At 45.8% G+C, this 23705-nt stretch overlaps 1 protein-coding gene across 13 annotated transcripts in view; it reads right to left on the bottom strand.

The window, feature by feature from the left end:
* The window catches only part of Lrguk (leucine-rich repeats and guanylate kinase domain containing), a 123033-nt gene extending 108231 nt beyond the window's left edge, over positions 1–14802 (bottom strand). For 6 of the 13 annotated variants that reach the window (XM_017592530.3, XM_063285744.1, XM_006236253.5 and 3 more), the window contains exons 1-4: positions 14451–14779; positions 6941–7048; positions 4303–4384; positions 550–650 (exon numbers count right to left, since the gene is read on the bottom strand). In XM_017592530.3, coding sequence (XP_017448019.1) covers positions 550–650; positions 4303–4384; positions 6941–7048; positions 14451–14744 — 585 coding nt within the window. In that variant the 5' untranslated portion in view covers positions 14745–14779. 13 annotated transcript variants of the gene reach the window in all.
* Positions 14803–23705: the final 8903 nt, after the last annotated feature.

Raw genomic sequence — 23705 nt, 5'->3', positions numbered from 1 at the left:
TCATGCCTGAACTCCCAGCTTCCGGGAGCCTGAGGCAGGAAGGGAAGGAGTTTGAGGCCAACTGGAGCTGCACAACAAGACCTGCCTCTCCTAACCAAAGAAATAACAATCAATTAAAATCCTATTTTTAATCTAGGAAAATAAAATAGGTGGGTGGTGGTGGTGAACTTCTTTAGTCTCAGCACTTGGGAGGCAGAGGCAGACAGATCTCTATAAGTTCGAGGCCAGCCTGGCCTACAGAGTGAGTTCCAGGACAGCCAGGGCTACACAGAGAACTCCTGTCCTGAAAATCCAAAAGGAGAAGACACAACATATGGCCAAGAGAACAGAAGGCAGCTGCTGTGTGAACCAAGTTTTCAGCAGAGCTCTCAAGGACTGAATGTTGATGGAGCATCTTTTGGCAAAGCAGCAACGCAGACACTTGTCTGTATTCCGGTGCAGACACTCACACTCTTGGTCTACATCTGCTCGCTGCGTTAGCTCTCTCCGCATTGTTCGGGCGCGGTGGCAAGCACTTACCGGATGTGATTAGGGCACTGATAAGTATACCTTGAGATTTTGGGGTGGTTTGAAATTGAAGAAGGTGGTCAGCCTGTTTTGAGAAGCATTCAGTTCTAGAAGATACGGCATGCAGCTCACACAAGACAAATCTGGGGGCAAAAACGGTAAACCAGTAAGATACTAGAAAAAGCCAATAAGCGCGTTACTTCAGAACACATACATTTTTTTCCCTAGGCTGGATCTCACTGGATAGCCCTGGCTGGCTTGGACCTCACTGTGTAGATCAAGTGCTGGGATCAAACGTGCCCTACCACGCCTGGCCCATATTGGGCTAATTTTTAATTATGCCGGTGCAAGCACATCTCAAATATTTCAGTTGAGTCAAATTAATAAAATCAGGAATGTGTGAAGTACTTTGTAAAATGTAGAACAGACAAAAGCAGGCATGTTAGTGGAGGGAGGGAGGAGTATAAGAGAAGTTGGAGGGTAAATAAGAGGTAGAGGAACCCTAAGGACACACTTCGTTCTAACAAATCCTAACAGTACCCAACACACTATGAGCTGACTTAAAGAATCAGTCGTTTCTCTTTCTCCCTTCCTTCTCCTGTATCTCTAGGATGCCTGAGTAGCCAATGACTGCGGTCCCTTGCACAGCCCCTCTTATTTTTCCCACAATCTGCTAACCCCTGAGGGTTTCAAATATTACCAGCCTTACTGGGAGGGATGAAAGACTATAAAGCCTTAGATAATCCTCTTGATAATTAGCTCCTAAATGACTGCATTAGGTCTTTTCAGAAGATTGGAAATACCACAATTAGGGAAGTCTCGGTTGCAAATTCAATTTTGTTGTCGTTGGACTTAATCCTAAATCACATTAATTATTCGAGGTGATTTAGATCATTGCTTGTTACTGTGCCTTGACTCTGGATTGGTTCAAAATTACATCTGAGCTCTGCATTTTATCCCAACCAGATATCCCTAAAGTTGATGCTAAGGAAAGCACTGTGCTAATGGAGTTCATATGGGACAGAATTGCATGCGGGCTGTGGCTGGGAAGTAGCATTTGCCATTTTTTGTGGCGGCCGAGGCACTTTGGGCACCCAAATGCAAGAATCCACACAGTAGCCCTGTCAGTATGAGAGACTCAGTCGTCACGAGAAAGAGGTGTGGTGACAGCATCCCCTTTCTCTCTCAGTCGGAAGGACACAGCAAACCAGGACAGACATGCTAAGCACAGGCAAAGCCAAGCCAACCGGCACAGACACGCACAGAGAGGGTGGCACGCCGGCTGTGCCTTGGGCAGGGTTAGCAGGCAGTGAGAGATGGCTCTGCCATCGTACATTTTGTGATGGTCTGAGTGAGAACTATTCCGCATAGTCTTGGGCGTTTGAATGCCTGTTCTCCAGCTGGTGGCTGTTCGGGTAGGGCTGGGAGGCAGGGCTGGCGGTAGGAAGTGTCACTGGGGGCAGGCGTGGAGGTTCTAAAAGCCACACACCATCCCTGGTCCACTCTGCTTCCTGCCTGAGGTTCCGGGTGTGGGCTCTCCACTCTCAGCTCCTAATGCGGCCGCCATGCCTGCTGCTTGTCTCCATCACTATGGACTCTAGCCCGCTGGAACCTTAAGCGCACGTAAACTCTTTCTTCTGTTGGCTGCTTTGGTCATAGAATTTATCACAGAAACAGAAGAGTAATCAATACGCCTGGTCAAGAGTCTCTGAAGCCAGAAAATATCACCAACTTCTACTTCAGCTTTCTGGCTCAAACAATACCCTAGTTGCAAACCTCTCTGAGATACACTGGGATATTAACATTTTGGTAGAAGTCGATGATGGGCCAATTAAGGAAGGTTGGTTGACACAAAACCTATGGGGAAGTCAGATGCTTAACAGTTTATATCTATCAGCCCATAAACCGTATCAGCCCATCAGCTGCCCATTCTGCCACCAGCTGCATGTCTGTTAAGAGTGGTCTCACTTCTACTAGTTTCCACTGAGCGCCTGAACTTTAACGTCATCTTTAACGTCAGCTGCATGGATGTTTCAGAGTAGAAGCACAAACTAGTGTTTAGACAGATACATCGAGATGGTAAATATATCTCATGCTGTGTATGAGACACTCATACAGTCAGACACTCACTGTGACAGAAGCAGTCCCTGGCTTGCTAACTTCTATGTCGTCCCTCCTCGGTGCAGTACCCTCTGTGTCCACCAGATGGCAGGAGCACCTTGCGTCTACACCAAGGGTTCTGGACCAGCAGCATAGGCCTCACCCACCCTTCCCGCAACTGTAAATTCTCAACCCTTACTCCAGTTCTACTGAGTCGGAAACCCTGAGGGAGGGGTTCAGCAACCTGTGTGCTCACAGCCCCACTCTAACACAAGTGAGTCTGTTCAAAGTTGAAATGTGGTCTCCCTCAGGATAACCTGTAAGACTGACGTCAATCCCCCAGAGAAACACACACTGCTCTCCTGACAGGCGGCAGACTCTCAGACTCCTGATGAATTAATACAGTGGGCCATGGAGAGCAGTGAGGCACGGTCCTCGTAGAGAGGAGTGTGCCTTGAGCGTCAGGGTGTGAAGCTAAGCCTCTGGCATTGGGCAGCCCACCAGGCTGCAGTTTCTTATTCAGTAAGGGGGAAACCTACCCTGGAGATGTGGGGTGGGGCAGAACGTAATCAACCTTGCTTCGGGCAGGCAGACCACTGCTGCCAACGGCTAAAATGCCTTCCTGATGGCTGGACCATTGCATAGTCTGGATTTGCTTTAGAGTAACGCGGAGGAGGAGGGACAGGGAGGGTCACATAGAACGAGACTACTGCTTGCTACTGCCGAGCCTCAGTACTCATCCCAGACGTTTCTCGGCTCCTGCATTTGTTTGCAAGTTCCTAAACCGGGTTAATTAAAACTAGGAAAACAATGAAACAGCCTCTTGTACAGGGGTATTTGAAAGAGTACAAAGCGTCTTGGCACTCAAGGCCTGAACTTTGATTATTAGAGTCAGCTGAGGGCGTGGGGAAACGCCATGGAGAGACCATTGTATTTAACGGTTCCGAGAAGGCAGGGAAAAGACCCAAGCAGAAGGGCGCTCAGTGGAGAAAGCGATTCAGAAGTACTCGCCTGTATCTCTAGGAATCTAAAGGGGAAAATGTACGCTGTCACATCAAAGATGGGAAAATCAGAAACGAGGACCTGGCTCTGAAGAAAATCTGACAGTTAGAGGACTACATTCGCTGAGCGTGAAGAAGGAGCGTGTACTGGTAAATACAGGGACCTGCAGATGGTGTGGTCAGAAGATGGTGTGGAGACAGGGAAGGACGACTCTGGGAAGAAGCCCTGGTGCTTAAGCATTAAAAATGGACGAGCTAGCTAGGATGGAAATGGAAATCCAAAAGCAAACCAAAAAGGTAGGGAAAGCTAAATGGGCTGGGCTGATACAGTTCAATAAAAACAAGTGTTGTCTGTCCCTGGAGGGCCTGCTCCTTTCTGAGGGAAGGCGGAGGGGGTGGGCGTGGGAGTCAGGGGAGAGACTGTGGAGAGGGAGAGTATGGTGGTCCGGATGTGATGTAGAGGAGACAAATAAAAATAAATAAATAAAAGAAAAGGCATCATCAGACAGCCTGCGAGTACTGAAGGAGTGTTGACCCTGCGAGGCTCCCTGGATGACCCACCACTGTTCACCACACAGATCTACAAATCGCTCACATCAAATTCAGTATTATTCAATTCCATTAAGTTCCACACGCAGCCTGCAAATTTTTGTACTAGCTCAGTGATCAATCTCCCGGACCGACAATCACATACCTTCGATTCTGTTTCCTGAAAGATTCAACTTCTGCAGGTGAACATAGCCACTCAGAATGCTGACGTCAATCAACTCACAGTGCTGAGGGGAAGAAGAGGGGGAGGGGCTTGAATATGGCTTCTTCTGTGATTGTGTAAGCCTTCAGGCAACACCTAAAAAACAACACTGATGGAAAGAAACTCGGAATTTCTTTCAAAAGTATAGAAGGGAAAGAACAAAACCTAAGGCCTACTACCAATGGGATCCCAAAGTGGACTACAGATCCCACTAAAATAAAGTATTCCTTCAGAGGAAATCCTAGTATGTCTGGTGTGGTGGCACAGGCTTTAAATTAAGGCAGACAGGTGGATCTCTGTGAGTCTGAGGCCAGCCAAGTCTACATATAAGACCCTGCCTCAAAAATAAGAAAAAAAAAGAAATTTAAAAAAGAATTTATCAGCATAAGAAATTAGTGTCAGTATGAACAAACCTCGTGAAAAGATAAACGGCTTATGAGAACCGTTAGGGCGGAGTTTGAAATAAAACCTAGAGCAATGAAGACCACATTTTCATCTAGCCAAGGAAAAGCAAGCAAGCGCTGGGAGCTTAAATGAAGTTTTAAGGGGACATCACACCCCACGAGGCTATCACTTACAACACACTAGCAAACAGAAGCACAGAGTGCCAGCCTGGAGTGACAGAGCACCTGGAGTGACAGAGCACCTGGAGTGACAGAGCACCTGGAGTGACAGAGCACCTGGGGGAGCTGCAGCATCTGACTCTGCTGAGTCTCCATCCAAAATTCATACCAGAAAACGGTACCCAAAGCAAGTTCAGGTGGACTGAGGAGGGGAATTTGATCCCGTGGCATAAAGACTTATACCACTGTTTATGTCATTCTGTCACAAGCAGTAAAAAAAACAAAAAAACAAAAACAAAACAAAAACGAAGGACTCTAAGACAGAGTCATCTGAAAGCAAGCTCTCATGAATGTGTGTGTGGGGGAGGAATGATGGTTGCTACAAGTGGCAAATTAGCACTGTGTACATCATCCAGGAAAACAGGGAAGGGTGGAGCTCTACTGTGCCTTTAAGAATGCAGGAGAGAAGATATGTATGCTGGTAATTAGAGGAGTCAAATAAAGAATAATAATAATACATCATCATCATTTACAGCATAAGTAAGATACTGAACCAGAAAGTGTATTCTTTTTTTTTTTTTCAGAAAGTGTATTCTTTAAGAGAGGTTTTTGAGGCCAAGTAATTTAACGTGTAATACCTCAACAGTAAGGAGGCCAGCAGCAAAATGAGTTAAGCTCCATTCCTCTGGCTGAAATAAGATTCAAAGGATCGCTTTTTCTGGCAGATCAACTTAAGGCATAGCACTACATACATGAGCAGACTACTGGCTGAAATGGACCTTCATAGGGCTATACTGGCTGCTAGGATGACATCACCCCAATGTCCTACACAGTGCTGTGTGTACCGGGCGCTCCCCATACGTCACACCTGAGTGCCTGGGACGCCCACAGAAGGTTAGAGATTGCTGGGGATGGAAGACTATGGCCTTCGGAAGCTGAAGGACATACTATGAAGCCAGCACAGGGATGACACTTCATTAGTCCTTGGGTATTTTATTAGTTCAAATCGGAGGCAGAGCACCCTTTCAGTCAGGAATGAGGCAAACCAGACCAGAAAGCGGCAGTAAAATTCCAATGTGCTTTTCTTTAAGTACATGTAGAGTGTATATTTGTACAGGTATGGGTGCGTGTGTGTAAGAGGGGTGTGTGTGTGTGTGTGTGTGTGTGTGTGTGTGTGTGTGTGTGCGCGCATGTGAGCAGGTAGCAGCCTATGCTCGTATCAGGTATCTTCCTCCCTTGTACATTGAAGCTGCAAATCTCACTGAATCTAGAGCTCGTGATTTCGTCTGGACAAGGCCGCCACACCGGCATGACTGGGATCTCAACTCCAGCCTTCACACTTACACCTCAAGCACTTTACCCATGAGCCATTGCACCAACCCCTCCTTTTTTTTTTTTTTTTTTTAAATGGAAGCAAAAAGAGTTAACTATTTTCCCAGGACCACGAGCAGCAGCAGAGAAGCTGAAGTGTCAGCTCTTGCAGCCCTGACAGTCAAAGTGGAGCCAAGGTTCTGTGCTACTCGCAGACCAGGGTTGAAATCTTGAAAATGGATAGATAACAATAGATTTTTTTTTCTTTAATGATAGGCATCTTTATGAAAATAAAAGACAGCTCAAAGCTACTTACTTCTTGACATACTTCAGGGGAAAAAAAAATCAATATTACTCGGCTCCCTGGGATTCAGATAGAGTTTAGCTCAGCTTTGACCTGATCAGAGCGAAAATTCTTACAGCGTTTTTGATTGGTTTTACACATCCAGATTCAACCTCCTGAAGAAGGCATTGATTACTATAATATAGACTACTTAGGACGAAGGAGGGCAGGAGAGAATGAAAACAGAAGAAGGTGCAGGAGCAGACAGCCGAGGCTCTCTGAGGTCTACCATTCACAGCACCTCCCCCAACAATCATCCCCATTAAACACGAGGCCCTCGGTTTTGCTACCACCACATGAGTGCCAAAGAAGAGGAAGGTCATCTGCCCATGTCGCCAGCCCACAATGATCCTGCCATACTCACGGATAGGTTTAGGTTGCGGTAGACCTGCTCCGTGCCTCTGCCTGACCACCCCAATCCATCGAGTGCGTCGGCCACATTCTCCTCTCTCAGGACCCCATCATATTCATCCTAGAGAAAGCAAAGGGCGGACAAAGAATCTGCATGAGAAAGGCAACCATCTACCTCGCCCTATTCAGCTTCTGTGGGGAACACTTCCGCAGTGAACTTTGGCTGACGTCTGCTTGTGATTAAGGAGTGAGTATGCTGACATGTGTCTTTGTTTTTAATTAAGACGTGCATTATACCCTGACAAGTCCCTCCGCTTACGCATACGTCTTTGAGAGACTGTCCTAGCCTGAAGGAAAAGGCCCTAGACAGACATAGATACTGTATACCATAAACTCACCACATAAGGATTTGAGTCATTGTTTATCTTTCTGGACTTGGCTTTGTGTTGCCTGCCTTTGAAAGACACTGAGAAAATACACTCGTTCACTGGTGTGGTATTGACCAGCAGCCCTCCCATATCTGCCTCCTGCATCTTCTTTCTGCCTTTCCTATAGCCGCCCTCACTCCCTCAGTCGTGGTTCCCACACTGATTGACCAGCAGGCTCCAGCAAGCTTCCAGAAAAAAGGCTGTGTGTGCGGTAGACATGTACGGACTATATATACTTAGTTAAATGCTCATTAAAGTCATGACTTACCACCGTGGACTTCTCAGGTGATGTGATGTTCGATGCTGAGAGAACACAGTGGCCATAGGAACATCAGAGTCAGTGGCCCTGTGTGAGAGCTCTGCTATCAAACTGCTAATCCTTCTGACAGCCCTGGGGTAGCATTCTTATCTCTAATTTAAGTAACCAAGGCTTAGAGGTTTCCTCGCTCAAAATGACATGGCAGTATGTGACAGAGCTGGCATGAAATCTCAGCCTGCCTTGATCCTGCACCGGGCTGCTTGCCGCACCTCAAAAGACGGTTGCATCAGACAAAGGCAATAATGTCTTGAAATTTGGTTCTTGCCGAGCAAATCAAGTCCTCAGCTCACTTCCTAGTTGCTGGTTCCGTAAGATTCATCTCCGTTACAAGATGATTTAATGGGTCACCTCTATTAGGAAACTTGCCCTTGGTCAATGGGTGGGCATGGCTGTTCCCCAGTGATGGCAGACAGAAGAGACAACACACCAATCTATGTTGCACATCTTCTCCTGCCTTGAACTCTGCAATGGCTAGCCCGGACACTGACATCAGCAAGATGGCAGAAAATGGTCACCATGGCAGCCACACTGACATAGCCACCATGATGAGCTAGCATATTACCTGTGAGGAGAAAACATCTGTTCATTAGTTCTTTATTAACCCCAGTTCTGGAGCCAAGAATGCTGTTTGGGTTGTTGGTCCTGAAGACCTAAGTACATAGACTCATGTTGCTGTAGGAGGCTGTCCCCGGGGAATGTTGCCTGCATGGATGTAGTGCATGTCCTCTGGGGTACGGAGGGCTCAATTTGAACCCCACATCCTCTGTCATGTGACTTGGGGGAGGGTCAAGCTTTCTCTGAGCCTCATTTCTCCACCTATAAATAGAAAGTGTTTTTCTTCAAAGCCTTTCTAGACACACCATCCCTCCAAAGTAGGCTGCGTGCGTTTGGTGTATTGATTGTTTGGGGCTGAAGGCGCTTGAAAAACCAGCGAACTCAAGGAGAGACTTTCACTGAACGGCTTTTATCTACAGAGAGGCAGATCCTTCAAAAGGAACTCGATTGTTATAAATCCCCTCCCCAGGAGTTTCATCAACTGGAGGAGATTGACCCTTATCACAGGAGCCAAGAGAGGCCAACACCACAGTGAGGCAAGCTTTGTCACAAGCTCTCATATTTCCCATCTGTTCTAAGAGCCTGTGTCTCTTTCCATAAAAGCATTTGCCCCCCCATCCCTTTAATCGGCCTAAATTCCCTCTCCCCTTCCCCTGTCAGCATGGTGTGCAAAACTCTCAAGTCTCACATCAAAACTGTTTCCGGATCGGCAGGATGACTGACTCAGTCGGTAGAGGCCCTTGTCTCTAAGCTTGAGGACCAGAAGTCCCATGGCAGGAGAGAGCAAATGTCTACAAGTTGCTGCCTGACCTCCACATGTGTGACACACACATGAATGAATGGTTATAATAGAGTTTTTTGACATTTATTTATTTTATGCGCGTGAGTGTTTGCCTGCACATAGATAGGTATATGCTCCACATGCATTCGGTCGGTGCCTGAGGAGGACAGAGAAGGTGTTGGAACCCATGGAATTGGAGTTGTGGATGGTTGTTGAGTCACCAGTTGAGTTCTGGGAACCAAAGCAGGGTCCTCTGAAAGAGCAACAAGTGCTCTTTTTGTAAAAAATATATATATTTTATTTATTCAATGTATATGAGTGTACTGTAGTTATCTTCAGATATACCAAAATTCGTTACAGATGGTTGTGAGCCACCGTGTGGTTGCTGGAAATTGAACTCAGGACCTCTGGAAGAGCAGTCAGTGCTCTTAACCACTGAGCCATCTCTCCACATGCCACAGTACTGTACTTGTAGGATTCGTTTGCTTATTTAATTTTACCTGTATGGGTGTCTTGTTTGCAGGTATGTCTGTGTACCACATACTTCCCTGGTGCCTTTGGAAGTCAGAAAGGGCTTTGGATGCCCTGGACAGATAAGGTGGAGCCCCAGTGTGGGTGTTAGAAATCAATCCTGGGTTCTCTGGAAAAGCAGCCAGTGCTCTCTACCACCGAGCCGTCTCTCCAGACTCTCCCCGATTCCTACTAGAAATCTAACTAGTTATTCAGTGCTAGTTAGACTGCGGTTATTGGAGAAGAATCTACAACCACTAGAACCCAGTATAATCCCTGACAGCCATCTATAAGCATCTGCCCATTAACCCACACAGAGAAGTGTAGCCTTCACCTCTCAACAAAGAAAACTTCGATTTGCAGCTGATGAGGACCACTACAAAAACAAACAACTGTAAGAGAAGTTTTTAAAAAATCTTTTCCTATGAGATCCCTGATGAATGCACTATTAAAAGCCACTACGCCCAGATCCTTAGTCTGTGCCAACACGCTCATTCTCACTTTACCTCAGAGGTCCTGCTATGGAAGCTAGGACATTCGGAAGACCATCGTTCCTCTCCTATCCCTTATTTTTAATACTTTAAGGAGAATTAAGGAAACGATGTATAGAAAGCCCTTGGCATGGTGCCTGGAACACATCACATGCTGTGTGCAAATGTCCCATGCCTGCCACACTGCTCACAAGTGGAAATGGCATTCTTGCCGGTAAGTGAAATGCCCTGTGAAACCTAGCGGGATTGAGGTGGAGTGTGGAGTGTAGGCTGATGTCTACGTGCAGGGGAGGGCGGGCACACGTTAGGTCAAGGCCCATGATTGGACAGTAAAAAGTAAGGCGGGGACAAAGTTTTTGTAAGGCGGGAGAGAAGAGGAAAGAAAAGAACCAAGATGGAGGCAGAGAAGGACGACCCAGATCTGTGTGGCCTTAAATGGCCACAGGTAGTCATGAATATTTCCTAAGGGATGGATTTCTATAGGTCAATTTATCTTACCTAGGTGGGCGGTTTACATCTTTATCAATTGGTTGTGAGTTTATTGCGTGGACGTATTGTGGGTTGAGAATTTTACATATAAATCTGATTGCTAAATTACAGCTTATTGAGTCTTGATTTTAACGGGCTGCTGGGCGTTTATACTATAACTACCAGGGGGCGGTTGTTGGGAGTGTGGGCAGCGTCCGTGGCAGGGAGCAGCGATAGGCCAGCCACTGCTGGACCTCTAGTGTCCTGATTTTACCAGGTAGCTGGGACCAGAGTTCCCGGCTGACAGAGAGGCCGCTAGGAGAGGGCAGCTAGCAATGGGGGCCCGAGAGACTGCCGGGACTGGAGGATAGCTAGAGGTGCCACACTAGGACCATGCAGCCCTACAGTGTGGGCACTAGCGCGGGATAAAAGATTCCATTTTTTAGGGGGCTGGGGATTTAGCTCAGTGGTAGAGCGCTTGCCTAGGAAGCGCAAGGCCCTGGGTTCGGCCCCCAGCTCCGAAAAAAAGAACCAAAAAAAAAAAAAAAAAAAAGATTCCATTTTTTAATAATTACCGCAACAGTGGAGGGATCCTGCCTTTCTCCCAAACTTTCCACCTAGAGCTCCGGAGGTCATGTGACCTCACATGACTCCGTTTCCTTACTTATTCTGGAAGGCCCGTTTGTCCCCATAGCTGTAGACACAGGGTGGGCAAAACTGTCAGTATTCTCTCGGATCCCTAAGCCAAGGCTACACACACTAAGCACCTCCTCGCCCTCAAGATTCCTAGAAGAGGTGTCAGACTCTTCCTCCAATAGGCAAACCGAACGTCAACCTCTCAGACCTCTTTCCATTTGATCTATCCACGGCATGACCCCCGCTTCTGAGTTCTGGATATTTCCTTGCCCTGGCTAAGTGCGATCATACAGTTACTCCCGTAGCTCTTCTCCTACGTCTCTGGACTGGTCCCTTCTCACACTCTTCTTCACCTCACATCAGAGAAGTATCTGTTTTCCTATCCTGCTGCTCTCGGTCCTTCCCACCTCCCCTTTCCTTCCTTTCTTTCAGGCCTACTTCACAGACCTAGAGCTATGAACTCCACGGTTTCCTACCTCTGTGATCCCTCTTCCCTGATTCGAAGCCATGTGATTCCTAAACCCAATTCCTTAATACGTAGTAATCTCTGTCCCTGCTTCCCTTTGCAATGACCCAATATCCCCCAGTGTCCTTCGTATCTGATGGTGACATGATCATCCCGTCATCCCACGTCTCTGACTCTCAGTTAGTGATGGTCTCATCTTAGATGTTTTATCTTTAGCCTGTTTTATATTCCAAGCCCTCCCTTAGCCCAGAATCTCCCTGCTCCCCTGTGGATATTGCTAGAATGCACAGCACCCTCTCTAAATTTACCTGGTCCTCAGAGAACTGCTTAAGATGTCAAGCGAGTGACCGTGCACAGCGCAGGGCCTACCTCAGTTCCAGCTGCTTGTTCTGCCCCCACGCATGACTCCCGAGTGCGGCTGCTCTTATCTCTGTACGTGAAACTTGAGGTGCTGCTTGCTGTGACGTGCTCGTGGGTCACTATGAGAGGATGGGCTCATGACGGCCACATCTCCACCTTCTATTTTAACTGCTGCTATCCCCTACTTACTCCATCGGTAACTTCTGCGAGCCTACTCTACCTAGCAGATACTATATTACTGAAAACTTTAAGGTAGTCTCTTGTGAAATCAGAAGTCTGTAACTGTCCTAGCGGATAGGCATTGCGACTCACACTGAGTTACCCATACTGGCAAAGGGAGGCTTTCATACACCAAATTCTGAGTCAAGACACAGTCAAAGAGTGCTTCCTAGCAAGCAATAGTTCCCTAAATGTTTGTTCAATATGGCGAAAGTCACTTAACAAGCTCCAGGTAGCAATTAGAAACGTCTGAATTACTGTTTTTAGTATCAAGACTCTATTATGATAAGTATTTATTTTTTTACTATGCTTTTTATTTGCATATGTGTTTGTATGCATGTACACATACCACAGCAAATGTGTGGAGGTCATAGGACAACTTTAGGGAGTCCAGTCTCTTCTTCCACTCTGTGGGTCAAGGGGATTGAACTCAGGTCATGTAGTTTGGCAGCAAGTCTCTTTACATGAGAAGCCATCTTGCCGGCTGTACACTAAGCACTTTACATAGAGGATATCATTCAGTTATTTTACGAGACAGAGAGCACCATCAAGCCCATATTTTGAGTTCTAGACAAGCTAAATGACTTATACAGAATCTTGGTACTAACAAAAGGCTAGCCCATGTCTCCACCACTAGCCTTTCATCCCAAAGGCTGTGCTCCAAACAGCTGGTCTCAACTGCTTCCCTTAGGGCTTCGGTAGTTTGAAGGAGCTGTATTGCTGTGGCCACCACATTATTACTTGGAGTCAGGGTAAGATACGAGAAATAAACCACACTTTACAACTTCTCAGTACATTCCACACTTTAAAACGTAATACCATGAAAAGTCAGTATCGAAACAAACTTTTTTCTCAACATATTCTCCAAACCAGAAAGGGGTAGCCAGTTGGGTGGACCCCCTTCTACGGCGCGTTAATGGCATCCTGAAGACAGATTAATGATGGCACTAATGAACCCATATCTAAGGAGCCTGCGCTAATTAGAATCATAAACTATGCTTGTGGTTCATTTGTGAATTCCTCTGGGGTGGAAGGTGGTGGAAACCACACAAACATTTGAAAGGAGCACAAACACGGCCAGTTTGTGGTAGTCACTGGTGAAAGCAGCGAAATTAACCAGCAAAGAATAAAATAAATAACGGCCTTCCTGGTCAAGTTCACTATCATCATCATTGTCGTCACCATTATTTTTTAAGGCTCTCACTGTGTGGTTCTAGCAACATTTCCAGCTAATCAGGAACTGGGTATGTAGACCAGGCTAACCTCTAATTCACGATAATCTTCCCATCTCTGCTTCTCAGTACAGGGAGTGTAGGTCAGAACACCAATGCCAGCACATTGCTATAGCCAACTTCAACAGCATTATAATGGAACTAGCACGAAGGACCACGTGGAAAAGGAAAAAGGAAATGAGGGATGAGGTGGGAAAACGGACCAAATATTCCTAGTGCACAAAAGGGCATCAGAGACAAGAGCCCAAGGAAAGGAGGACGGGGCTGGAGTAATGGAAGGTCAGAGGCGGGGGAAGAATAAGAAAGAAGACCAGAAAACATGTCTGACATCAGGGAGAAAGGTAGCTTGAAAAGGACATATGTGTGAAGAAGCTGAAAAGATGTATACACTGAAGGAGAAGAGGTGGGGAGGGGGGAGCCCGATATAAAGGTAAGAACTAGGAACGCTGTGTAGAAAAATAGTTAAGAGTGCTAGGAACACTCCCATAAGCCAACCGCTCTCCTGACTGAGGGTGAGCTGGCTCTCTCTGATCATGCTATGAATCCCTTCTTAACCAGAAAGAGTGTGAGTGCTTAATGAAGCACTTAAATACCGGTAGCAGAACTAACATATAAAACTTATATAAGTTATTTTTTCTTCAACAGAGCATTTGGATTTTTTTTTTTTAATTTTTTTTCACCCTGGAAGAAAGAAGAAGATGAATGGCCCATAACTGGGAATAGTGCAGAAGTACTTCAGTTTGGGGAGACCAATGCTTGCCTATTTTGTAATAATGCATGATTTTGTCAATGCATAATTTTGAAAGCATTAAACCCAACCATGAAAAGAAAGTAAATATTTGGAGGGTTTATTCCCCCTCCTCCAAGACAGGAGGGAAGGACGCCAGAAATTTGGGGAAAAGAAATAAGCAGCAAAGAAAAGCCCTTGTCCTTTGGGCGGAAAGGAGTGGACTGAAACCAGGGCACTGCAGAAGCAAGCTGTCACTGAGGCAGCCAGGCTGGGCGGCTAGAGGGAGCCCGAGACTGGGGTGGGGAGTTGGGGGGAGAGGGAGGCACACCTCCAAATTCTGCATTTCGGACTCCTCTGACTCTTCGGATTCTCCTTCCTCCTGCTGCTCTTCTTGCTCCACTTCTGCCTCGTGAGAGCGGTGGATGAGCTGGTGGAGGAGGTAAGAGGAGGCGCTTCTGAAAGTCCCTTTTGATCTCAGTCCCATGGGAAAAGTAGGCCATCGCTTCTGAGGTTCTTTGTCTGTGAGTGACAGTATCGCCTGGGCTACAGCGCGAGAAGCACCCAAACTCCGCTGGAAACGGGTCCCTTTCCATCTCGAGGGACTTCCCTCGAAGGTCGCCATCTTGTTTATACACGTTGCCTAGGAGACTGACGCTTTGGCCCGCGGCCGTGCAAGGAATTCTGGGGGCTGTAGTCCCAAGCTTCCGTGCTTGCGCAGTCTGTCAAGGTCTCTGCTGCCATTCAATTTTGCAGCCCTCTGCTGCTTCTTTTATTTTCCTCTTTACGTTCATTCGCTAGTTTTATTCCTTTTTGCTTGTATCTTTCACTCCTTTTCTCCACCCACTTTCTTTGTCTCCTGCTGCCTGTCCTTCTTAAACCTTGTTCATCTCACATTTGATAACATTCACCCAAGCATCTCCAATCTAGCTTCATTCACACCATCGAAATTTGGAAGGATTTGGCATCCCTAATTCTGTTGATCGGAAAACTAGTAAAGATGAAATTTAACACTATGCACAGCGCAGAGGAAGGAAATGACGCCATGACATTGATGATTGAGAAGACCTGACTCCTTTCCTTTTCCTTTCATTTTGAATGTGGAAGAGAAACTAGCAAAGGATCTTTGAGAGCTCATTTGCAGTTAATTTACATACCTGTTCAACTCTAAGTCTGGTTCTTGGGGGAGAAAAAACTAGGAGGAGGGGCGGATTGGGGAAGGGAAGGGAAGGAAGGAAAGGGGAGGAGAAAGAAGGAAAACAAACGGAACTGACATTGTAGTGTATCTTAACGCCTTTGAAGAGCTGTTAGTATTCCATAAATAATTGTATTAGTCAAGTGACCTGCATCGGTAATTATTTTCATCCTGCTGAGTAGTTTTATCAACTGTACTTCTTACAGGATTAGAAAACATGGTTTCATGCTTGTGCGATTTTTATGAAACCCAAATCCTATAGCCTTAAGTTCCATAAAGTAAACACTCCAGAGAAAGGCAGAACGAGAACTGTAGTAACTATTATCGCCATAGCGATGACACTAGAGATCCTGACGGGGAAGTTGTCCTCATCCTCTGGCCTTAGTGGGCCATTTCTCCATGCTTCGGTGACAGCCATTACAAATACAAAATGATCCTGTCAATGGCTGTCAGGGGAAAAGGAGAAATAATTCTTATGGACACCATCCATTGACTATTATCTTTCTTAGTGCTTGAGGGACCATTAAAACTGACATAAAGTTTTCAGAATTACCTCCCTTCATTATGCTGCAGCTTATCACTGGAAAGGGCGCAATGAAAGTGTCTCTCCTCGAGGTCTGCCTTGCTCCTTATCTCTTTCTCTAGTGGGTACCGATTCTGACAAGGGATTTCTTTCCAACCTCATTGCCTGAGGGTCTGGCTCTGCCTAACCCGGAAGACTATACTGCTCTCCCCTTGTGGAGATTATAAAAATGCAAACCGTATGTGTGTTTTCAATAACTTAATCGGCATTTGTAGCAGAGGGAACTTTGCCAACGGCAATCTACTGAGAAAAAATGTTTGATGGTAGAGTTAGGATCTGTCAAAGAATAATTTCAAAATTTGAAAAACATGTTTGTCCTACAAAGACTAGAGTGAAACACAGCAAAGAGATTATTTGTCTCAATTGGTCCTGTGCTCTGGGTATATGGACGCTAGTTCTGTGCCCCAAGGTCACGTTTAGGTCTGGACGTGGGCATTGTATTAACCGGTGTGCTGTAAAGAGTGCTCCTCAATCTCTGTTGGACAAGAAAAGGCTCAAGCCCAGACTGGGGAAGCAAGAGAGGAAGGCAGAACTTGAGATAGAGTAGGAAGTCTCAGGTAGGCAGGAAGAACCAAGAGCACACAGCCAAGAGAAGCTCACCCTGAGGACACACAGGAAACAGAACGAGCCTCAGTTGGCAAGTAGCGGGATACTCATCCGGTTATATAGCCTCGATGGGCTGTCACAGTCTCAGAACCTGTTCAGCTTAGGTTTATAGCTTGTTAATGAATTCTGATGTCTTTGTGTTGTTTACTCCAGAGCTAAATGGGAAAGAGTGTGGCAGAAACTGCCCACACCCCTAAAATGACATCAATAATTACTCAGGTCAATCCGTGAGGGATTGTTAAAGATGGCAGCCGTGTTCAGAATCTGTATGAGAAGGAATTGTAAAGTAAGTTTGCTAAGTTGGAGACTGCCAGAAATAACTTTGGGGTCCCAAAGACATAACCCAGTGGAAGCATCTCAACAAGGCAAAATGTTACTCCTGTTCAGGAGGGCGACTTAGAAAGAATGAGGGCACAGAGACTGGAAGTCCACTTGATGGTGGCAACTGTCTTTTTCCATTGGCTGGAGTCTGACTTCAAGCTCTCAAGATTGGATAGGTTTTTTTTGTTTGTTTTGTTTTGTTTTGTTTTTAAATCAGAGCAAGAGAAATGAAGACGGAAGGGAGCCGATGACTTTAACCTGAGACCTTAGCAGGGTCTTGGTATAAACAAAGGTTTTACTGGGTTGGGGCTATTAAGACATTTACATAAAAGTCTTACTGGGTGGGGTAGATAAAAAGATCTGAATTCTTTGTCCTAAACACAGGTTTTATAGTTGCATAGCAGCTGATAGAGAAGACTGATATTTAATATTTCTTTCAGAGACAAAACTGGCTAATGCCCTACAACATATTAAGACCTAGCCATTGGCATGTGATACGGCTGTGTGTTTGGTCTTCTCATCTCCACACCCACCTTTACCTTCACTTAAAGCATGTGGCCACTGAGGCTCCAGGGAGGTCAACAGTTGACCTAAGGCAGGATGAGGGGTGGGGCTGTGCAAGACACCTGATGTAGACTGACCAGCACTGCCTTCAGTCTTTTACAACTGAAAAGAAAGGAACGAAGGAAGAAAAAGGAAAAGAAGAAAGGGAGGGAGGGAGGAAGGAAGGATGGATGGAAGGAAGGAAGGAAAGAAGGAAGGAAGAAAAAGTGAAACAAGATAAAACTTTATCAAAAGACTTACCATAAAAATATACCAGTTGGGGCTGGAGAGATGGCTCAGCAGTTAATAGCACTGACTGCTCTTCCAGAGGTCCTGAGTTCAATTCCCAGTAACCACATAGTGGCTCACAACCATGTCTAATGGGATCTGATGCCCTCTTCTGGTGTGTCTGAAGATAGCTACAGTGTACTCACATGCATAAAAGAAATAAATCTTTACAGAAACAAACATACCAGTCAAGGTTCTTCAGTATGAATAATGAATCTACTAAGAGAATCACTCTTTCTCCTGGCCTCAGAACACACTAGACCCTGAAGGAACCAAAAAGTCTATCTGAAAACCAACCTTTTACAGAGCTAATCAATGGCCCTCCAGGCACTGTGATGTTCCTCAGACCGCCTGAGTTTGGACTGCTCCGTGCTCAGCTTTGGTCTTGTCTTCTCACTGATGTGCCTGCCAAGTTGGAAATGTGGTATCTTATTTTAGAATTCTGCACACCAAAATGGAAGGTTTCTGTCTTTATAAATGAAGTTGTTTTACCAGGTGTTCGGGCTATCTTTTGTCAACTTGACACAAGACTAGCCATTTCTGGAAAAGCTTCAGTAAGATTGGCCCACAGGGGTATTGTAATGATTGATGTGAGAGGACCCATCTCATTCGGAAGGGTGCCGCCCCTGGGCAAGTGGTCCTGAATTCCTTATGCGAGCTGAGCTAACCAGTAACCTACTTTCCTCTATGGCTTCTGCTTCTGGTCCTGTCTCTTGGTTGCTTGCCTTGAGTACCTGCCCTGACTTCCTTCATCTATGGAGCATGAACTAAAAGCTGAAATAAAACCTTTTCTCTCCAACTTGTCTTTGGTTTTACCACACCAATAGCAGCCCTAAGGTACCAGATAAGGGGAACAACGTTAAAAAGAGGGTAGGATGTGAGGAAAGGGTATGCTTTGTTGAAATTCTTCCAGGTAGTATAAAACAGTTGGTAACTGCATCCATGTTTCCATAGCTTCCTGTAAACCAGGACTGTGAAAAGACTAGCCGTGCGTGCGTGCGTGCGTGCGTGCGTGCGTGCGTGCGTATATGCGCGCATGCGTTCATGCATTTGTGTGTGTATGATGCCAAAGCCAGGGAAGTGGAGTGGGCTAGGCCAAGGAAATAGAATAGGGTTCAGAACGGAGTCCTCATAAGTCCCTCAAGGAGACACAAGGGCAGGAAGCTGTTGGCAGAGAGTACAGTTCCCCCTATGTTTACCAATCCTGGCTGTGGCTGCTTGTTGGCTTTTCCTTAGTGCTATTAAGTCTTCCCCTCATTTCCAAAGTGCAGCTGGTAGCTTTCTCTGTCCAGAGCCAGCTTTAGATCTCTCCGTAAGACCTTACTTTGTTGAAAGCGGAGAGAAGGCAATTTGGGTCCTCTGCTGCCTAGATTTAGAAAGAGAACCAGCCCAAGAATGTAATCCTCGACCAAGGCAAAGGATGTGTATCTCCACATTCTGCCCCACCCCTCCCCACCTCACTCCACCCCGCCTTCATTTTATATTGGGAAAAATGGTACTTCTTGAGTATGTTGAGATTGGAACACTCAAAAGTATTTGGAGATGGTGTTATTGTAGTTTTTAATTTGTTTTTAGCATTTTAAAGATTTTATTTTGAAATTTTATACACGAGTATTTTATTCACGTTATTTCTACCCCTCCCTTTTCCTCCTCCGGTTCCTCCCAGGGCCTTCCCACTTCTTTTCAAATTCATGACCTCCTCTTCTGTAATTATTTTGTTGTTTTACACACACACCTCTCTATCTAAATGCCACAAGCGATGTGAATGGGGAAGTCTCACAAGACCTACTCCTAGATGAAGAGCTACAGGCAGATCAATGGCTGCTAAGTGATAGAGAATCAGGGATGCCCCCCACCCCGTGATGGTTTGAATGAACATATTCCGCATAGGTTCTGGCATTTGGACACTTTGTCCCCAGTCGGTGGGCCTGTTTTGGTAGGTTTAGGAGGTCTGGCCTTGCTGGGGGAAGTGAATCACTCAGGTTGAACTTTGAGGTTTCAAAAGATCGTTACCATTCTCAGTTTGCTTTCTCTGACTCTTGATAGTGGCTCAAGACGTGAGCTCTCCACCTTAGCAGCACTAAGCCTGGTGCTTGCTGCCATGTTGCCTGCCATGGTGGTGTTGGGCTCTGAGCTTGGTCCAGCCATTTACAACAGACCTGTAGTCAATATGGCACCAGCAGAGATTTGGGCATTCTTGGCCAAAAGGCTGCTCCTTCCTGTTGCTACTGGAGATTCTGTGACTCTCCTGTGAAAAGCACTCAGGATAGTTACTGGATAGCAAGAAACACTGGTCCCAGTAGGCCCTGTGGTCACAGCCATCAGTGGATGGTACACCAATGTGGGCAGTGTAGACCATCTGGTACCCAAAGACTTGCCTGCTGATTCCGATTTATGGATCAAAAGGACCCAAAAGAACTTTCCAGACAATTCGAAGACTGGTGGTGAAGTACATGTGGTTGTAAGCCACTGCCCTCTGGCGTTTTGAAAGGTAGCAGAAAGTACCTTATACAAACAGAGCTTCTGTCCCTTCCAACAGATGGAAGTTAAAATCTTTATTTCCCGAGTCTCACCAGTGACTAATTTCATATTAGCCTTTGATATTGTTAGCAAGCAGGCATTTCCACTGGCCTGCCCTCAGGGACCCAGCAGCAACAGCTATGTCATCACCTGCCCCCAGGTGCACTAGGTGTGCCAAGTGCAGAGCATGAAAGGCCCCAGCCACCCCAGCGCTCTCTCTCTCTCTCTCTCTCTCTCTCTCTCTCTCTCTCTATCTATCTATCTATCTCTCCTTCCCTCCCCCTCGTTCTCTGTCTTCTTCATTATCATTCTCTCTGTGTCTGGTCTTGGTCTCTCTTTGTCTCTTTTCCCCTGTCTTGTCCATTTTCTCTGTCCCTACCTCTGACCTCCCCTCCCCCATCGCAAGATGGCCTTTTGCTCTCCCTCCACCTTCAATAAAGCTCTCGCACTAGTTCTGTTGCATGGTGTGATTTCTTGACCCTGGCCCACCAAAGGTACCTCTGCTTCAATGCTTTATTCTAACACACAGTCTCAGCTATGAAAATTACCAGAGCACCCCCAAATCTTGCCAGTATTTCAGGACCAAGCATTCAAAGCATGAGCCATGAGGAGGACATTTAATATTCCCACCATAAGAAGGATACACACAGAGCTAACTATAGTTAGTTAACTCTAACTAACTAACTAACTAACAACTAACAACTAACTAACTAACTAGCTAACTAACTAACGGCACCATCTCCCTTACTTAATCAATCTTTGCTGATCTCAATTCCAAAAGAGAAGCTGTAGATCTTCCCAAGTGAATGAATTGGTAGTTGGGGCTCTTCAGAAAAACAGAACGGGCGATAGGGTTGTCACACTCACACTTGCACACACATACACACAGAGATATAAATATGTAAGTACATTAATAGGTAAAATAATAAATTAGCTCATGCAGCTATGAAGCCTAAATTGCTCATAACCTACAGGCAACGATCTGAAGGTCCCGGGGCAGATGAAACCCTTGGGAGTACCTGAAAACCTGGGGACCGGGATTGCTATTCTGTAAACTTAAGGACAGGGACAAACCAAGATCCCAGCTCAAGTAGGCAGTAGGAGAAATTCCCTCCTACTCAGGCCTTTTGACCCATTCGGGGTTGAGCAAGCCCTCTCATTGAAGGAGACTTGTACAGCCTATCAATCTGTAAGTTCATCTCAGCCTGTAACACCCTCACAGGGACACACAGAAAATACTTAACCAGATAGCTGTGCACCCCATGGTCTAGCTAAAAATATTAACTATTCTAGCAAGTGAAACTGGGGGTAATTTTCTATGTAAATGGCTGAAGGGAAAGAACCTGACGTCATTGCTGCTGCCTTAGCGGCCCCCTTGCCTAGCAGTTACTCTCATGCATGTTCTGCTAGGTCACTCCACCATTTCATGCACCACAGTCTGCACAACATTTCTACCTTCTTAAAGATGCAAACTACTATAAATATTAAAAAGCCGAAGACCGCATCAGTGACTGTTGTCATCATTATGACTGAAGTATGTGAGAGAAACAATTTGGAGGAAGAATTACATACTTTGGTTTATGTTTGCAGAGAACTGGGTCCCTGATTGGTTGGCCCCATGCACATGGTGGCAGGAATGTAATGGTGGCAAGTGTGTGTGGTAGAGAAGAGCCAAAATGGGGAAAAGAGTAAGAGAAAGGGGCCAGGAACAAGAGACCGTAAAAAAAAGAGAGAGAGAGAAATTATCCCTAATGATCTACTTCATCCTGCTAAGTCTCACCTATTAAAACTACCAGAGCATCCCCAACTCTTGCCAGTATTTCAGGACCAAGCATGAGCCGTGGGGAGAACATTTAATATTCCCATCATAGGAAGGATACACACAGAACTAATAATGATAAAAAACTGTCTTAGTTAGGGTTTTTCTGCTGTGAACAGACACCATGACCAAGGCAGCTCTTATAAGGACAACATTTAATTGGGACTGCCTTACAGGTTCAGAGGTTCAGGCCATCATCATCAAGGTGGGAACATGGCAGTGTCTAGGCAGGCATGGTGCAGGAGGAGCTGAGAGTTCTACATCTTCATCTGAAGGCTGCTAGCAGAAGACTGACTTCCAGGCAGCTAGGGTGAGGGTTTTAAGCCCATGCCTACAGTGACACACCTACTCCAACAAGGCCACACCTCCTAATAGTGCCACTCCCTGGGCCAAGCATATACAAACCATCACAAAAACCAAGCTTAGACTGGAGTGCCGTTAAGAGTGCTTATGGTTCTACCTGAGGATGTAAGTTCGGTTCTCAGAACCCATGCTAGAGAACTCACAACCCCCTTTTCACTCCAGCTCCAGAGGACCCAACATCCTCTTCTGGTTTCCCCAAGCATCTGCATGGCAAACTGTCAAACAGACGCAGACACAAAAATAAAAATAAATCTTAAAGGACCCGTTCTTGTGTGGGAAAGTACAACAGACTCCAGTCAGCATCTTCAAGTTACACATTAGAATTTCAAAGAGAAAATGGATGCTGTGCGGGGAAGCTTGACCGTGAGCTGTGCCAAGGGGTCTTTGGTGAGTCATAAGACGTTGCATTGCCAGCGTACATTTCTGGAGAACTAATCCCACAACCATCAGAATAAGAAAGAAACCTGGCCTTGGCCCGTCACTGCCCTTAGATACCCAAGTGGAAAAATTGTGTTTGAATTATTTATCTGATTTATAAAGAGATTTGCAGACACATAAAGCTCTGTGTATGCATAATATTTTCGTTATAAATAACTAGAGGCTTAGGGTATTTTTCAAAGTTCATTAATTATTGACACTGCCTCCGGCAGCTCTCCTTGGCATGGTTTGATTTTTGTTCCTGACCAAATAAAGGTACTCAAGAGTCCACTGTGACTGAACTTATCCAGGAAGTAATTTACGGCATCTTCAAAGCTCTGAATAAAAATCATTTTTGGAAAAATTGGATTTTACCTCCTTCTCTACTAAGTAGCTCTTCACAACGTGCTTTTTTAAAAGTGTGGGGTATATCATTTGAGCATCTTTAAGTGTGCACTTCAGGGACATACATGCATTTGCTCTGATGTGCATCAGGAGCCCCCGTCTCTTGAATTTTCTCACCTTCCCAAGCCGAAAGCTCTGGACCAATTAAGTGACATGTTCCAATTGCCTTCATTGTGCTTTCTGTCTCCAGGAATTTAGGTAATGTGATGGTTGATCAACTTGACAGGATCTAGACTCACTAATAAGGCCGTCCTCTGGGTGTGTCTGTGAGCGCTTATCCAAGTGGGGTGGGAAGATCCACAGGTCACCATTCTGTGGCTGGGATCCTGGACTGATTAAAAAGGAGGAGAACTAAGCACAACCATTCGTCTCTATCCACTTCCTGACTGTGTGTAGATGCAGTGTGAACAGCAGGGAGCAGGGAGCTCACACTCTCAACTTTTAAGCACAGAAGCAGAGAGTGTGAACTGGACGTGGTGTGAGGCTTTTAATCTCAAAGCCCACCCCTCCTGTAAGGCTAGAGTAC

This window comes from Rattus norvegicus, chromosome 4, assembly GCF_036323735.1.
Source record: "Rattus norvegicus strain BN/NHsdMcwi chromosome 4, GRCr8, whole genome shotgun sequence".
NCBI classification, from domain to species: domain Eukaryota; kingdom Metazoa; phylum Chordata; class Mammalia; order Rodentia; family Muridae; genus Rattus; species Rattus norvegicus.
Note: the sequence above shows the minus strand (reverse complement) of the source record. Positions and strands in the feature narration are given on the sequence as shown.